Source organism: Stegodyphus dumicola, chromosome 4 (genome assembly GCF_044657685.1).
Source record: "Stegodyphus dumicola isolate Sdum_Otavi_A_Nest chromosome 4, ASM4465768v1".
NCBI classification, from domain to species: Eukaryota; Metazoa; Arthropoda; class Arachnida; order Araneae; family Eresidae; genus Stegodyphus; species Stegodyphus dumicola.
Genome location: NC_140771.1, coordinates 53369395 through 53385463, shown reverse-complemented (window position 1 = coordinate 53385463; position 16069 = coordinate 53369395). Strand labels below are relative to the sequence as shown.

Below are 16069 nucleotides of genomic sequence, written 5' to 3'. Positions count from 1 at the left end.
CTACAGATATTACTTTTCAATTAGGTCTCATTATAGGAAGAAAATGGCATTTTATTAAATTAAGCTTAGAGGTATACTTACATCCATTACCCAAGTGAAATTGAAACTAGGATGCATCCAACCAATTATCTTCAGAAGAATATAGATTGTTTTAACATCACCATGAAATCTATCTTGAAGATCAATGTACTGTGCCTAAAAAATGTCAACCTTTAGAAAAATAGCACATTTAAAATGTTTTAAGAAATTATGTAAAATTAAAACAATTTGGGAATAGTTTTCCATTAATGTTCACAAAATCTAAAAACAGTTATCAAGATTTCTCAAATATATAAAAATTTATATTGTTGTGACTTATTTTACTTGCCTGACAATCAGATCACTAATTTATGTGAAATATCTGTAGATAAGTAAATGCATCAAAAAATCAACAACAGACACTGGTTAATAGTTTCACTTCATACAGTTATATATTTTACAAAACAAATGCTTAATGCTTTTTAATTTACAATCAGGTATTAGATTTTTCCATAAAACATAAAACATTTCAAGCCTCTTTTTTAGTTCTAAAATCTGCAGAAATGTTAGCATACCTTAAAATACCAGGAAGTAAGCAGATAAAAAATAGAGTTGTCCCTCTTACTTTAAAAATTTGAAGAAAAAGGTACAAAAGCTACTTCAGAATTATAAAGCATAAAAATTATGGAAATTTTGAAAACATTAAATGTTATCACAATAACAAGAGATTATTGAAGTAAATGACAATAAAAAAATCAAATTAAAATTGAGACTACTTACCAAAATAGCAATGAACTTTTTGGGGATTCATTTTCTGTTGTAGTCGAAGAAGCTCTAAAAAATGTTCGAATGGAACTTACTGATTTACAAACTTCTGACTTATGCAAATCAGAAGTGAGTGAGGGTTATAATGGGTACTTTTTAAACTAAGCACAATAGCACTTCCATTAAAGAAGCCGCTATTAACCAAGGTCTTTATTAACCAAGACAGCAATCAATTTTAAGAAATCATCACGAAAATGCTATAACATTATGATGAAAATCAGTAATACTCATAAATTCTCTTATTAGTGATTAATCCCTTGATCTTTCTTATCAATGATGGGTCATTTAATGGCCTTCATACTGTGCATTACAATAAAAGATGTGGTTTATATGCGTTAGAAACAAAAAACACTAATAGACAGATACTAACAGACAATGAATTTGTAAATATGTTACAAAGAGTAAAAAAAGTATGAAGATTTCCCTCAAGATGTTCTAGAATGGATAAATATGAATAAGCAAACAAAGTTCTCTTTGATACAAACATTATTTACACCATAGATCCATACAAAAATAAAAATTGCAGTGATTAGAGAGGTGTTCAGGAAGATGGTGAAACAAAAGCAGGCAATGTGAAAATTAGCCATTCTGAAGGTTTCAATCTTTCTCAAGTTCTTTAATTTTTAGTGCAATGCCCTAGCACTTTTCCTATGCGTATTTTTTTCAGCTTTCTTTGCTGACAGAAATGTGATGTAATTATGCACCAGCTGAAATTATTATAGGACTACAACAAAAAGAAGGACATATTAAAAGGAGAAGAAAAAAAAAATTAATGTTTTATAAATAAGCATGTAAGAAATTTTACAAGTTGCATAAATATTGATGGAGTTTTCTTTTTGGGGTTCCCCCCCATAAATATTTTTGTCACAAAATAAAATCTTATATGAATTATTTGTTTAATTAATAGACAGAAATTTCATTTACTAATAAAAAAAGGTTTGGTAAAATGTTAATCGTAGTACCATGCACTTAATTTTAAAATTTAAACCAAACTATTTCAGAAAAACCTGTTGACAGAAAATTAGCATAATTTTAAATTTAGTCTCTATTAGCCAAGCTTTTGATTATCTGAGGCTTTACAGTCTCAATCATCTCTGATAATCAAGGTCCTACTGAAGCTTTTAAAGGATGCCAGAAAACTATTATCCAGTTATAGATGTATTTCTTGTGGAATGAAAGGGGCTCTATTTGCATTAGATTCCCCAGTGGTGACAACCAAAGAAGCTAAATCATATATACATAAATTCTTCTACTGATAATTCTTAAAATCAATGCTGCCCAATAAGTATATAAATTTTAAAAATCAAATATTTCTCCAAAATTAACTTCAAGGGACTGAATTCCATGCAGCAAAATGTTCCATAACAAATATAAAATGAGTGGCTGTAACATTTTTCTATTTAAAGAATTTTGCTATAAAGAAACAGTTTAGGTTTTGGAAGGGGGTATACATATTTTTGTACCAGAAGAATTTTTGTGTAGTAGTCATATTGTACCATTAGGGATTAAATAATGTTAAGCTATTAACATTGATTTTATCAAAACCAGCATTTATAAAATATAACTATTTTGTGATACAGCATAAAGCGATCTTTACACAAAAAAAAATGTTGAATTCTTTGGTATTTTCTGATTTGCCATCAGTAGTAATTCATAATTATTACTATGCCCAAAAGAAAAGGATTCATCCAGATCTACTATTGATTCTTCTGCAACAACTGGTGAATTACAAACAAATGGTACATATCTGATGACTAACAATGCTACTAGACTTGTTTTAGATCAAAAAACAGTTACATAAATTGTAATATTTGCAGTCATTACATCAATCTTTACTTATTACATAGGTGATCGAGCAATTATTGCATATAGAATAATGAATTAATTATGAAATATAGGTTCTCACCAATTAGTTCTTAATTATGTTCTTTTAATGCATTGTCTAACTGAAATCCAAATGTATGGTGCATTAGAAATTTTCCTTTCCATAGAACATTATAACAAGTTGTCAGGTGCTTTTGAATATTAGTGCTACATGTATATACCAGTAAGGATGAAAGGGTTATATTTTTTGACATCTTCTACCATATGTTGATAACTAAAGGGAAAGAAGTATAGGACACTTTTGCATGAAAAACATTTTATCAGTAAATACTTATTTTAATCTTCTTTTATACAGATTTTTCCCATTATCCAAAAATGTAAAATTCTTATGAAACCCTTCATAGAAAAAATCTGATGTGGGCACCACACGACTTCCTTGTATGGTCTATTAAATTATATACATTTTTTGCTTCACTTTATTTAAACTTTATACAACACATGCATATACATGTTGCACTACTGACTGCAATAAAAAAGAGAGGTACAAAACTATACGTTATAGCAGGCCTATATAAAAAATTTCAATGTTCTACAACTAATTGCTTTCGAGTTATGCAAAGTACAGAAGTCACCAAAAAATCCCTTTTGAATCCATTTTCAATCCCAGTCAGGAAAAAAAAAAAAAAAAGAGGCCTCTATTCTGTCCGCATGCCCAGACATCAGGCAAGGAAACTGACCAAAGGATGGCCAAAATGAATTTCTATTGAAATACAATATCCGAAAATTTTCACAATTACAATACTTTCCCATTATCCAAAAACATTTTATCAGTAAATACTTATTTTAATCTTCTTTTATGCAGATTTTTCCCATTATCCAAAAACATTTTATCAGTAAATACTTATTTTAATCTTCTTTTATGCAGATTTTTCCCATTATCCAAAAACATTTTATCAGTAAATATCTTCATACAAGAAAATGAAAAGAGTCCTTTATTCTGTCCATACGTACCGATGTTCACAAAATGTATATATATATGACAAAAATATACAAATACATTATATATACAATACAAAAGTAACACACACATATATATAACAAATATATGTTATATACATATAAAAAAATAATAACATAATATATTTTATGTAACATACCTTCACAGCAACTTTTTCACCTTTTTCAGTAGTTGCTTTATATACCTGAGCTAAACTTGCAGCTGCTATGGGTTTCCTTTCAAATTTAGTAAACATTTCTTCTGGTAGCTTACCAAAATCTTCCAAAAACAGAGTTTCTAGCTGTGCAGAAATTAAAAATATATATGGCAGGAAAAAAATGTCTTTGATTCTAGACTCTGAAATGATGTATTTAATATATATATATATACAGAAAAAAAAAAAAAAAAAACTAAATAAAAGGATTGCTTAGAACAAAAATGAATTCAAAAATATGTCCATTCATGAACTCTTCTCTTCTTTTCCTTTTTCAAATATTGTCATCTAATAATTACCAACTGTGACACCCTTATAAAATTTAACATAAGAAAATCTTTATTTGAAAAACAAGTATGAGTTTATAAACACTGTTCTTGCTTCTTGTCCAGAATTCAACATGGTTCGCATTTTTTAATATTTCAGCAATTACCAATAGCCATTGCAAATACCATAATACAAGTTTTTCTATTTTCAATTACATATATTTTCTAGTACATTGTATTTCTGTTTGTCAATGTTTTACACAAATGTTTCCCTAACTGTTTAACATCAGAACATATAGCTATGCAGGGACTTTTAAAGATAATGCACGAGGAAGTCCTGGAAGAAATATTATGAATGCAATACTAACAAAAAGGCCTGTAATTGCTAAAAGTTAATAAACAATTATAAAAATTACCTAACTATATTTAAAAAAGGTTCAAAGTTTCTAGCAACTTGTCTAAGGACCAACATTTTCAGAAACCCTGCTTCATACAGAATTAAAAAGAGAAATAGCTATTTTTTTAGATACACACAGAGGAATTAATATACAGCAGTTATAACTGAGTTTTCTCAAAACCAAAGTCTTGTTCTTCAAACCTTTGAATATATTTTTTGTTAAAAAAAATGATTCGACAGACTAATGATGTAAGAACTGCACTAATTATACATACATACATAACATTTTATACATCTGAATACATAATGAAAATTTAATAAGTTAATGAAATGTTAAAAGTTAAAAAAGAAAAATACAGTTAATAACTTTTCCTTTCTGATGTCAATGAAATTTTATAAAAATTTACTAAAAATATTTAGAGAATTCTTATTCGACTTCAAGCCAACAATTCTTTACCCCACAACATTTACACAGGATTTTTTTAAACTTTCATTAATGCTTACTATACTAATGACCAGAGCAACACTTAATTACATACAATTTACATAACAGCCTGGAGCCAAAAAGCAAGTAGTTAAAGGAACCTAGATATATATTCAACAAGAATCCTTCAAAGAGATTGCGTATTTGTGGTACAAAGGTAGGAAATACCTAAACAACTCAAATTGCTGTCTTAATAAAACAAAATAGGATACTAGATGAAACTAGCAGCAAGCTGATGTATAAAGATATTACTACATTTAAAAGAAATACTAAAATAAATGATTGAAAACAATAGTACCTCATGTAACAATGGAATTCATTCCATAATAATATTTCTTATGTGAATAATTATGTAGAATACTGTCCTGCATTTACGAGTTATCACAACCACCTTCGAAGAAGTCACCAAATTTTCAGAATGAAACAAACTGCAGTAAGATATCTTCAGGAATACAAAATTTTACTTAAAAATCTCTAAAGGGAAAAATGAGCAGATACATTTGGGTAGGTAGGCGGTGTTGCTAAAGTTCGCAGGATAATGACTCTGCAATTCTCCGATTTTTTTTTAAGCAAAAACAGATTGCCATGTGCTTGGGGAAAAGAACAGTGCAAAAAATTTATAGAAAAATTTGGAGATGAATGTAAATGTTTTATTTTTTTAATATATCATATAATCCTTATTTAACAATTGATAAAATTTTTCGCTTACAACTAAAAATTGCAACTTTTGCCTTCCAACTTAAAATTTGCATTTTAAATTGCTAAAATACGTTCACATTTGATAATGTTTGTTAACTTATGATAAATATCAATAGTTTGGAAATCTTTTAAATCAAATTCACAAAAACTACCAATTTGTACCTGATAAGTATCTTTAATTAGTATCACTAAGTATCTGATCTTCATCTTATCTTTAATTTCTGTACATTTTAATTTTCATAAAATGGCATCACAAAAGGATTATTTGAAAGATAACAGGTCACTTGATATTCCTTCCAATCCTGTTTTCTCTTTAGTAAAATTGTTTAAAGAAGTTCATTCTTTATAGTGCATTAATAATACTCTAGATTTTATGCAACAAATTTCACTGATGACTACCGGACACATTACTCAAGAATTGAAAATGAAAAACGAAAGCAAGAGTTAAGTAAATTAAAGAAGTGTTAAATATTTTGATATAATGAAATGAAGATATGGAAAATTAAGTAAAATATGTGAAAATTTTCAAAGTTATACTAGTATTTCAAAGTTAGATGATAAAACTTCTTCTGATGTTGCTTAAAAAACGATATTTAACTCACTATATCAGACAATTTTAATCACAGACAGATGTTCCTAATATGTGTGACACATTTCAAATCACATCTAATGACTGTGCGTTAATCTTTTTATTCTGATTAATTTCCTGCAATTTTTATAAGTTTGTTTAAAAAAAAAAAAAGGTCCTTAAAAAAAAAAGGGAACGAGATATGATGTGTTATAGCTGCTTTGCTTGTGTTATAAAGTAAAAATACTCTCCGAATGTGGCTTTCTTAATTAAAAAGAAAAAAATGGCAAACAAAGACGGAAACGAAAATGACACTTCAACATTGATTGCTAGAGTTAGAGTGTTTTGAAAAACGAACCCAAAGATATGGTTCCTCCAATTGGAAGCTCAATTTTGAAACGTTGCAGTTATGACAGATAAAACGATTATGGAAATATGAATACAGCCAAAAGTCTTTAATCCGGACGTCCATAATCCGGAATGATCTATAATCCGGACCACAAAGCTACAAACTTTCTGACCATGCATAGCATTTACGCATGGGCAGAATACGTTTATGCATGCGCATTTAATGTATAACGGACGGTATAAGCTAAGCTAAAATTATCTAATTATCTATTTCAGTTAATGTTGCAGATTACGCTGTTCCTTAATCTTCTAATTGGAACCGGCTTATTATTTTTTGCAGATTATTAGAGCAATTTTATAAAAGTAAGCTTGAACTTTCGATTATATCAAAAAGAATTTCCGATTCTGGAGCTGCCAAAGGATCTACAAAGCGAAAGCATGTTCCGATGTCCATCAAACAAAAAGTGGATGGTGTTGGTGTGTTAGTGTATTTAATTATGGCAAAGCACACTAGGGCTATCTGCCTAAGAGAAGGAATGCCTTCGTGGAGGACTTTCTAAGGGAAACTGGCTCGTATACACGTTACATATGGGGAAACCATGAAAACACTCATGCAGCCAGCCCGTTCGCGAGATTTGAACCTCGGACTGAACTACCAGTATTCAGCGACTTTACCGCTCGGCCACTGGTGGGCAAAACAAAAAGTGGAATTGCTGCAAAAAATGGATAAAGGCATATCTTTTATTTCTCTAACCATTTCGAAATCTGTTTATCAATTTCACGCTGCTCTGCGGGGGTGGGGGGACGTCGCGGCGCGCAATGAACTGGAAGTTGATCTGTCAGCACTACCCTTATCTTCAGGGCAGATGTTTTTATTTTATTCGGCTTATAATTCCTTACTAAATGTAGTATTTCATCTCGATGTACTCCATCTTTCATATGATTTAAATCAAATTCCTCGTCATTATAAATATCACGAATACACATCAACTAGTTTTCTGGTTGCAATTTTCTAATTTCAACTATGCGTAATGTATGCTTTACGCATGCGCGTTGAAAAAATGTTTAATAAAGTAAACAAATAAATATTAAGCTTTTTTTTTTGCAAATTTTGATACCCTTTACATCATAATTGCTCTTTATTTTTATCCTTTAGATCATAATTGCTCATAAATTATGGCTTCATATTTTTAATTTTATAATTTCTGCAAGCCATCTTACCAGATTTAAACTGATGACCTATAATCCGGAACTGCCGAAGTCCCGACGAGTCCAGATTAAAGACTTTTGACTGTATGTGATGAGTTTCATTGATGCTGAAATATTATACTCTATTCGGACACTCTGATTAACTCTCAAGGGACGACAAGTACACGGCTTTTAAAGACATACGAATTTCCATCTTTGCCAAAACCAAAATGCAAAAGACCTAAAAATTATTAACAGAGTTGGACTTTGATGATAGAAAACCTGGTACTTATGTACTATGATGACTACCTTGGCAACATTTGCTGATAACTTCATATCATGGCCGTTTTTACAAACGTGTTCTTTGGGTAAAATTTCAGCTTCTCTGAAAAATTCTATCACTTCTTCATTTAAAGGAAGTTGGAAAATGTTGATATCCATAGGGAAAAAAATAATCACAAAAAGTTTCACGTGTTTAACCTAAACGTAATAATCCACGTAAATATAGCAAAAAAAGGTGGTGGCAATAGCAAGTGTGAGATAATAATCTTATTTTAATGCCCTCTATAACCTATGTTAGGGTTAACCTGTATAGCCTACAAGGGTCGCCAGTTTTGGCAAGATATCTAAGTAGTCGTCATAGTACGCAAGTACCAAAAAACCTTCACAGTTGTTATGGGAAGTAAAGAATTTAGCTACAGATAAGGTAGGTAAAGCTTTCCTTAAAACTCTCTGGCTTCAAAGATTAACGACAATTCTCGAGCATTTTATCCATCAGCAGAGATATTTAGCCAAATTGGTGACAATGGCAGATAAATTTGTGGGAAATTAAATCATATAATGGAGTAGAAGTATAATGGAGGCGTAATACAAGACGATTTATTCTCAATTATGCTGAGATTCAGGAAATATATTTTTGCTTTCACTGCAGATATACAAAAGATGTATCGAGCTATTTCTATCCATCCAAATCAGTGGAAGTTGCAAAGGATTTTATGCCAAGAAGGCATTGATAAGCCAGTTAAAAATTTTGAGCTAACCACAGTTACCTATGGAACTGTGAGTGCACCAATTTTAGCAATGAGAACACTTGTACAGCTGTCAAAGGACAAAGAAGATAAATTTCCTCTAGCAGCACCTGTACTGAGAGAAGACATGTACATGGACGATATTCTATCTGGAGCTGAGTCGCTAAGTTCTGCATTACAAAGGCTGTTCACACATTTTTTAGACGATGTATATTGTATTCACAAAACCAAATTACATAAAATTCTTGTGTTTTAAATGTTCTATTTGACATCCCTTATTCTGAACTATCTTTTGACACCGCAATTTCCAGGATAATAATGACTTTTGAAGAGGCAGAAGAGGTATTCTATCCCATTCCTCCTGAACAGCTTTCCAGAGTCCTGTTAGGGTTTTGGGACAACGTTTGGATAATGCAGTTTTTAAAAGTCCGAAAGCACAAAAATCCATAGGTGACACATCAGGAGAATTAGTAAGGATATCAGTGAAGGGTATGGCCTTGATACCAGCTTTTTGTTCCATTTCAATTAGGAAATTTACAGTGGATTTTGATGTGTGGAAATTTACAGTGGATTTCTGCTAGCTTTGTCCTGATGGAGTCTCACAGATTGATGGCACTGTGAGTAAAGCGATGGTATTTCATTCAGAAAAATTGGCAATAAAATATGTTCCTGATAGTATATGGAGTTAATCTTGACATTTTTTTTCACTCTCTTTATTTTTAACTTGCCATTATAAGAAAAACCAGCAACAATCATGAATCTCCTAGAAAAACTTTCTTTCGATTCTTTGAACCATGTACTTAAATTCTTTTCTCCCCTTTTATGATAATAAATGGACCTTTTTTTTGTTACAATAATTTAAATACACCCATGCTTCATCTATTGTGACAATTGTTTTCCTTTTTTTTTCTTCTTGGATACAGTGTCATGGATCAAGAAAGAGCCACATCTGCTCAAGACATTTGTTGCAAACCAGATTTCAAAGATACAAGATCTGACTAAAATAGCACAGTGGCATCATATCGCTTCTGAAGAAAACCCATCAGATCTCATATCTAGAGGTATGGCTGCCAAAAGACTGCAACTAAGTCAACTGTGGTGGAACGGGCCTGACTTTTTAATGAAGGATGAGTACCCTATAAGAGTTATACCAGAAGCAATTACTGAAAAGGACAGTAATGAACATAAAAACTTTGTCGATTCTGAACTATCAACATGTTTAAATCTAAATGTGAATAAATTTATTAATGATTTATCGAAATGCAGTAATAAGTATTTAAAATTAATTCGTATTATAAGTTTTTGTTTTAGGTTTTATAAGAATTGTAAGCAAGAACAAAAGAAGGTAGGTAATTTACAAGTGGGAGAATTGAGAGCAGCTGAAGAAGCTTTATTAAAATTAGTACAGGGTGAGTATTTTATAAATGAGATAAATGGTCTTAAAAAATCAGGTATTGTTCCAAAAGATAGTTTTATTAAAAGCCTTAATCCTTTCATTGACAGTAATGGACTGTTGAGAGTTGGAGGTAGATTAAGAAATAGCAATTTAACTTATGAGAAAAAATTTCCTATTATTCTGCCTTCTAAACATAAATTAACAGAGTTAATAGTTAATAACTATCATTTATAATATTTGCATGTGGGTCCTCAATCTTTGTTATATCATATAAGACAACAATTTTGGATTGTAAGTGGTAGAAATGTTTGCAGAAAAATTTAAAAAACTGTATAACTTGTTTTAAAGCTAATCCTATTGTAGCTCAGCAAATCATGGGTGATTTACCCAAGGAAAGAATTACAGCTAATCTTACATTTAATTGTACTGGAGTTGACCTCTGTGGCACATTCTTAATTAAGTACAAAAACCAGAGAAAAGGTATATATCAGAAAGTTTATGTGTGTATATTCATTTGTATGGTTACTAAGGGCATCCATTTAGAACTGATAACAGATTTTGCATCTGAAGCATTAATAGCTACCTTGAAACGTTTCTTTGCATGAGGAGGTAAAAGTTTAATACTATTTAGTTATAACACTACTAATTTTGTAGGTAAAATTAAAGAGGTTAAATAAACTAGTGAATGAACAAGATGACCTTTTAGCTGGTTATTTGAGCTCTGAGAATATCGAATGGAAATTTCTCTCTCCCAGAGCACCCACTTTTGGAGGCCTCTGGGAGGCTGGTGTTAAATCTTTTAAGAGCCACTTCAAACGTGTCATAGGTAATGCAAAATTGACATTTAAACAATTTTTAACAGTTATGATTCAGATTGAAGGAATTTTAAATTCCCGACCATTAACACCCTTGTCTTCGGACATTGATGATTTAGAGGTTCGAACACCTGGGAATTTTTTAATTGGTAGAGCAATTCGATTCCTGAGCCAAATATCACGGAAATTAACATTAACAGGTTAAAACTGTGGCAACAGATCATAAGATTAGTACAAATTATCTGGAAAAAATGGAACTCCAATTATTTAAATCATTTACAAAATCGATCTAAATGACAAAGCTCTAAAAACAATATACAAGTTGGAGACATGGTCGTAATTAAAGATAATTTGCCTTGTTGTAATTGGGCGGTTGATCGTATAATAGAAGTATTTTATAGTAAAGATGGAAAGGTCCGCGTGTGCAATGTAGAAACTCAAACAGAAACTTTCAAACGACCAATTACCAAATTATGTGTCTTACCAATACAAAAATGAGTATTGTCTTTATAGTTATTGTATAGTATTGAATGTGCTTCACATAAAATGTCATTATGTAACTGAAATGCTATATTGCATTGTTTTGAGTTATATGCTGATGTACAGTCAAAAGTCGTTAATCCGGACTCGTCGGGACTTCCGCGATTCCGGATTATCAATTTTTCCGGATTATAGATCATCAGTTTAAATCTCGTAAGATGGCATGCAGAAATTCTAAAATTAAAAATATGAAACCGTAATTTTTGAAATAAAGAACAATTATGATCTAAAGGGTATCAAAATTTACAAAAAAAAAAAAAAAAAAAGCTTAATATTTATTTGTTTACTTTATTAAACATTTCTTTCAATGTAAGTTGTTTAAGTTGCTTCGTTTTATGTGATAATACTTTCTCTTTAATTCTATAAACAGACATAATTTCTTGTTCAGTTAAAAAGTTCCGCTGTTCAAGTCCCGTTAATTGCTGTGCCGAGAATACCGACTAACTTGTCAATCGAAATGTTTTCGTTTTCACTAACCTCTCTGTCACATTCTTCATGTCTTTATCCATTTTTTGCAGCAATTTAACTTTTTGTTTGTTGGACATTGAAACATACTTTCGTTTTGTAGATCCTTTGGAAGTTTCAGCATCGGAAATTCTATTTGACATAATTGAAAGTTCAAGTTTACTTTTATAAAATTGCTCTTACAGTCTGCAAAAATTAATAAGCGGGATCCTATTCAAAGATTAAGGAAAAACACAATCATTAACATTAACTGAAATAGATAATTAGATAATTTTAGCTTACACCGTCCGTTATACATTAAACGCGCAGGCAAAAACGTATTCTGCGCTTGCTCACACGCATATGAGCAGTAGTCAAGTTCTTACGCGCATGCCTAAACTGCCTAACGCGGCACATGCGCAGAAAGTTTTTAGCTTTGAGGTCCGGATTATAGATCATTCCGGATTATGGGTGTCCGAATTAACGACTTTTGACTGTATATGGCAAATGTCTAATTATAATAATGATTTTATGTAATAATATTTATTCAAAATTGTTTTTGATATAGTTGTTTAAATTTCTTTATACTATATCTTAATTACAATAGTTGAATGCTATGCATTGCAATGCGGGGCGACATGTTCGCGCCTGCGCACCTGCAATGTAATCCGCGCATGCACATCTGTAATGTTATGATCAGAGGAGTTTGAGAATCGCCATCGATGGTGTAAGAGGGCTGGTCACAGCTATGAGTTAATAATGAGTGATTGTAATTAATTACGAGAATTAATAAAGAACCGAACTAGCGAATTTATTATAGTGTGTGTTATTTGGGAAGAGAGCCAAACAGAATCAGTATGAAGTAATCCTCATACAATTTCCATATCTTTTGCAGCCAACTTCTTGTCAATAATAAAATCAAAAGTCACAACATTGAACATTTCATTGAAACTAAGGGGCTCCTGTTACTAGGATCAGAAGACTCTCAGCCAAAAAATTAAAAGCAGCAAAAGCCGAATTTGAGTTTATGTTGCAACGAGGTCTTTGCAGGCCTTCAAAAACTTGTTGGGCTAGTCCTCTACATCTCACCCTAAAGAAATCAGGTGACTGGAGGCCATGTAGAGATTACAGGGCTCTTAATAATATCACCACTCCTGATCAATATCCTCTACCATTCCTTACCGACTGTGGCTATATTCTACACGGAAAAAAGATTTTTTCCATCCATTGACTTAATTAGAGCTTATCAACAAGTTCCAGTGCACGAAAGCAACATCCCAAAAACGGCCATTATAACTCTTTTTGGGTTGTTTCAATTCCCATTCAAGACATTTAGTTTACGCAACTCAGCACAGATATTTCAGCGATTCATGAATATGGTACTATAAGGATTAGACTTTACACTCTGCTATTTAGATGACATAATAATCACTTCTCCAGACAAAGAGTCACACTGTAAGCACTTACACACAGTTTTTCAAAGGTTAAAGGAGTATGGTTAATGCATTAAGACTTTCGCGCCTAATGGGACACATACGTCCCAAGCAAATTTCAAAAAATGCTTTTGGGATAGAAACGCTTCTCTGTCTAGTGGGAGACTTTCCCACCAGTCCTGCCAGTGTTGTAGCAGCTCATTCCACACTCTATGAACGTAAATAGTTTAGTTTTGGAAAATACCACCTATTTTCGATTAAATTTTGATTTATACATAAATCTAAGGGCAGATAAGTTACTCACGAAGCGGATTATCTCTAATAAACTAGTAAGTGGCAAAGTTTTACTTCTGTTTTTATTATCGGGACATATGTGTCCCTCTCGTCTTGGATAGTAGGAACACATTGTCCCAACAGTCCTACGTGATCATTTCTCTAGATATTATATTTTTCGGTTACTTTTGAAATAGTTGCTTATTACTTTTAATTTAGGCACATATTAATTCAATCTAAAATGACTAGATGCCGGGGAATTACTAATGAAGAAATCAAAAAAATTTTGGAAGAGTCAGATGATGAAGATATTGATTTGGATGATGAAATAGACAATCCCGATTTTCAAGATCCAACACACAATTTGCAGTACTCATCCGATTCAGACGAATGTGAAATGGATATCGATCATGATACCATTCCCCAAAATACAAAGAACAGCGATGCTTTGAGTGATCCTGATACGACATCACTTTCATCAGTTGATGAGATACCATCAGCTAATGCTTCAGGCTGCAAACCAATCTTATGGTTTCATGCAGATTCAACTTTAGAACCTCAAATGACAATTCCAGCAGAGTCATCACCTAGTTTGTTATTCAACTTAAAATGTTCAGCTACCGAATTGGTCATGTTTCTTAAGATATTTCCAAAAAGTCTTATGATTTTGATATCTCAATGCACAAACCAATGGCTCGAAAAGTTAGGATAAACAATTCTCTCTACAGACCCCTCTGAAATTATGCTTGTCCTTGGATGCATGCTTGTCATGTCTTATAATAGGGTGCTGAAATTCTCTCATTATTGGTCATCTAATCCTTCTTTGGGAAACATAGCAATAAAAAATGCTATTTCAAGAGATAGATGTAAAATGTTGCTGTCGAAACTACATTTTGCTACGCCAGAGAAGCCAGAAAATGCAAGTAAAACATATTATATTGACGAGGTTGTTTTGCGCCTAAACAAACCTTCAAACAGCAGTGCCGAAGCTAAAGCTCATATCAAGCTATTGATGAATCAATGGCGAAATTCAAGGGACGTTCAACCCTCAAACAATATATGCCAATGAAACCTGTGAAAAGAGGGATAAAAATTTGGCAGTGATGTGATTCAAAAACAGGATATGTATATGACATGAACAATTATTCCGGAAAAGAAACGGGTGAAGTTCAAGGCACACTCGGGGAATGGGTAGTATCAAAGCTAATGGAGATAATCCGAGGTAAAGACATGATGCTTGCGTTTGACCGATTTTTTACAAGCGTGCACCTGATGGAAACCTTGAAATTTCCTGCTGTTGGTACGTGCATAAAGACACGCAAAAATGTGCCTAATTTTGGAACAAAACTAAGCAAAAGGGGTGAGGCTGAGTTTCTCATAACTAAAAATGAAACATTGTGTGCGAGGTGGCTTGATTCAAAGGAAGTGACGATGCTAAGTAATTGCTAATTGCCACGAAACTAAATACACAAAAGTAAATCGCACCATGAAAGATGAAAGCAAAGAAGAATTTGAGTGCCCTGTGGCAATCGAATTCTATAACAAAATCATGGGAGGTGTAGACCTTACAGATCAAATGGCAAATGTCTATGAATTAGATCCAAAATCTTGCAGTGGTGGAAAAAAGTATTTTTTAGCCTATTGATGAAAGCAGTGATCAACTCATGGATTGTGTACTGCGAACTCAAACATAAAAAAACCCCACTTCTTGATTTCATTGTACCTCTTGCAGAAGCCTCGATGGCGTCCGGAAAGCTCAATGCACAGTATCAACGCCATAGAGAAACTGGATGCCCATCCAAAACATCATGAAGCTTACTCAATGTTGGTGACCATCTGCCAGTAACAACAAAAACATGACAGCGGTGCAGTAAATGTGCACAACAAAAGAAGGAATCGCGCACTAAAATAATGTGCACGATGTGTAATGTTGCACTGTGCATTGATTGTTTCAAACCATACCATTCGTAATTAAATTTTTATGACTAGCAAATCATTGGTTTTCTTTACAAAATTACTCATTGAAGACTAATGGGACACATATGTCCCAACGGTCAGGACTGCTGAGACATATATGTCCCGGTCCTAATTCAGTGTTCAAATTTTTTCTTAAAATATAAAATCTTAGTTTTTAGCATTCTAGTGTGCCCTACTCATAGTTTATGTTATCAAAATTGTTCTGTTGTTTAAAAAAAAAAAAAAAAATAACTTGTTGCAAAAGGGTTAATGTTGCAAAATGTATTTTCAACACTTCTACACTTAACTATTTGGGTATGAAATCACACTTGAAGGAATAAGGCCTCTTCCGACAA

General features: G+C 32.0%; 1 protein-coding gene across 6 annotated transcripts in view; it reads right to left on the bottom strand.

Annotated features, from left to right (window-relative positions):
• Positions 1-16069, bottom strand: part of Adck5 (aarF domain containing kinase 5) — a 102449-nt gene that overhangs the window by 55141 nt on the left and 31239 nt on the right. For all 6 annotated transcript variants that reach the window (XM_085814878.1, XM_085814883.1, XM_085814877.1 and 3 more), the window contains 2 exons: positions 3825-3965; positions 82-195 (listed from right to left, as the gene is read on the bottom strand). In XM_085814878.1, coding sequence (XP_085671004.1) covers positions 82-195; positions 3825-3965 — 255 coding nt within the window. The remainder of the gene's footprint in view (positions 1-81; positions 196-3824; positions 3966-16069) is intronic.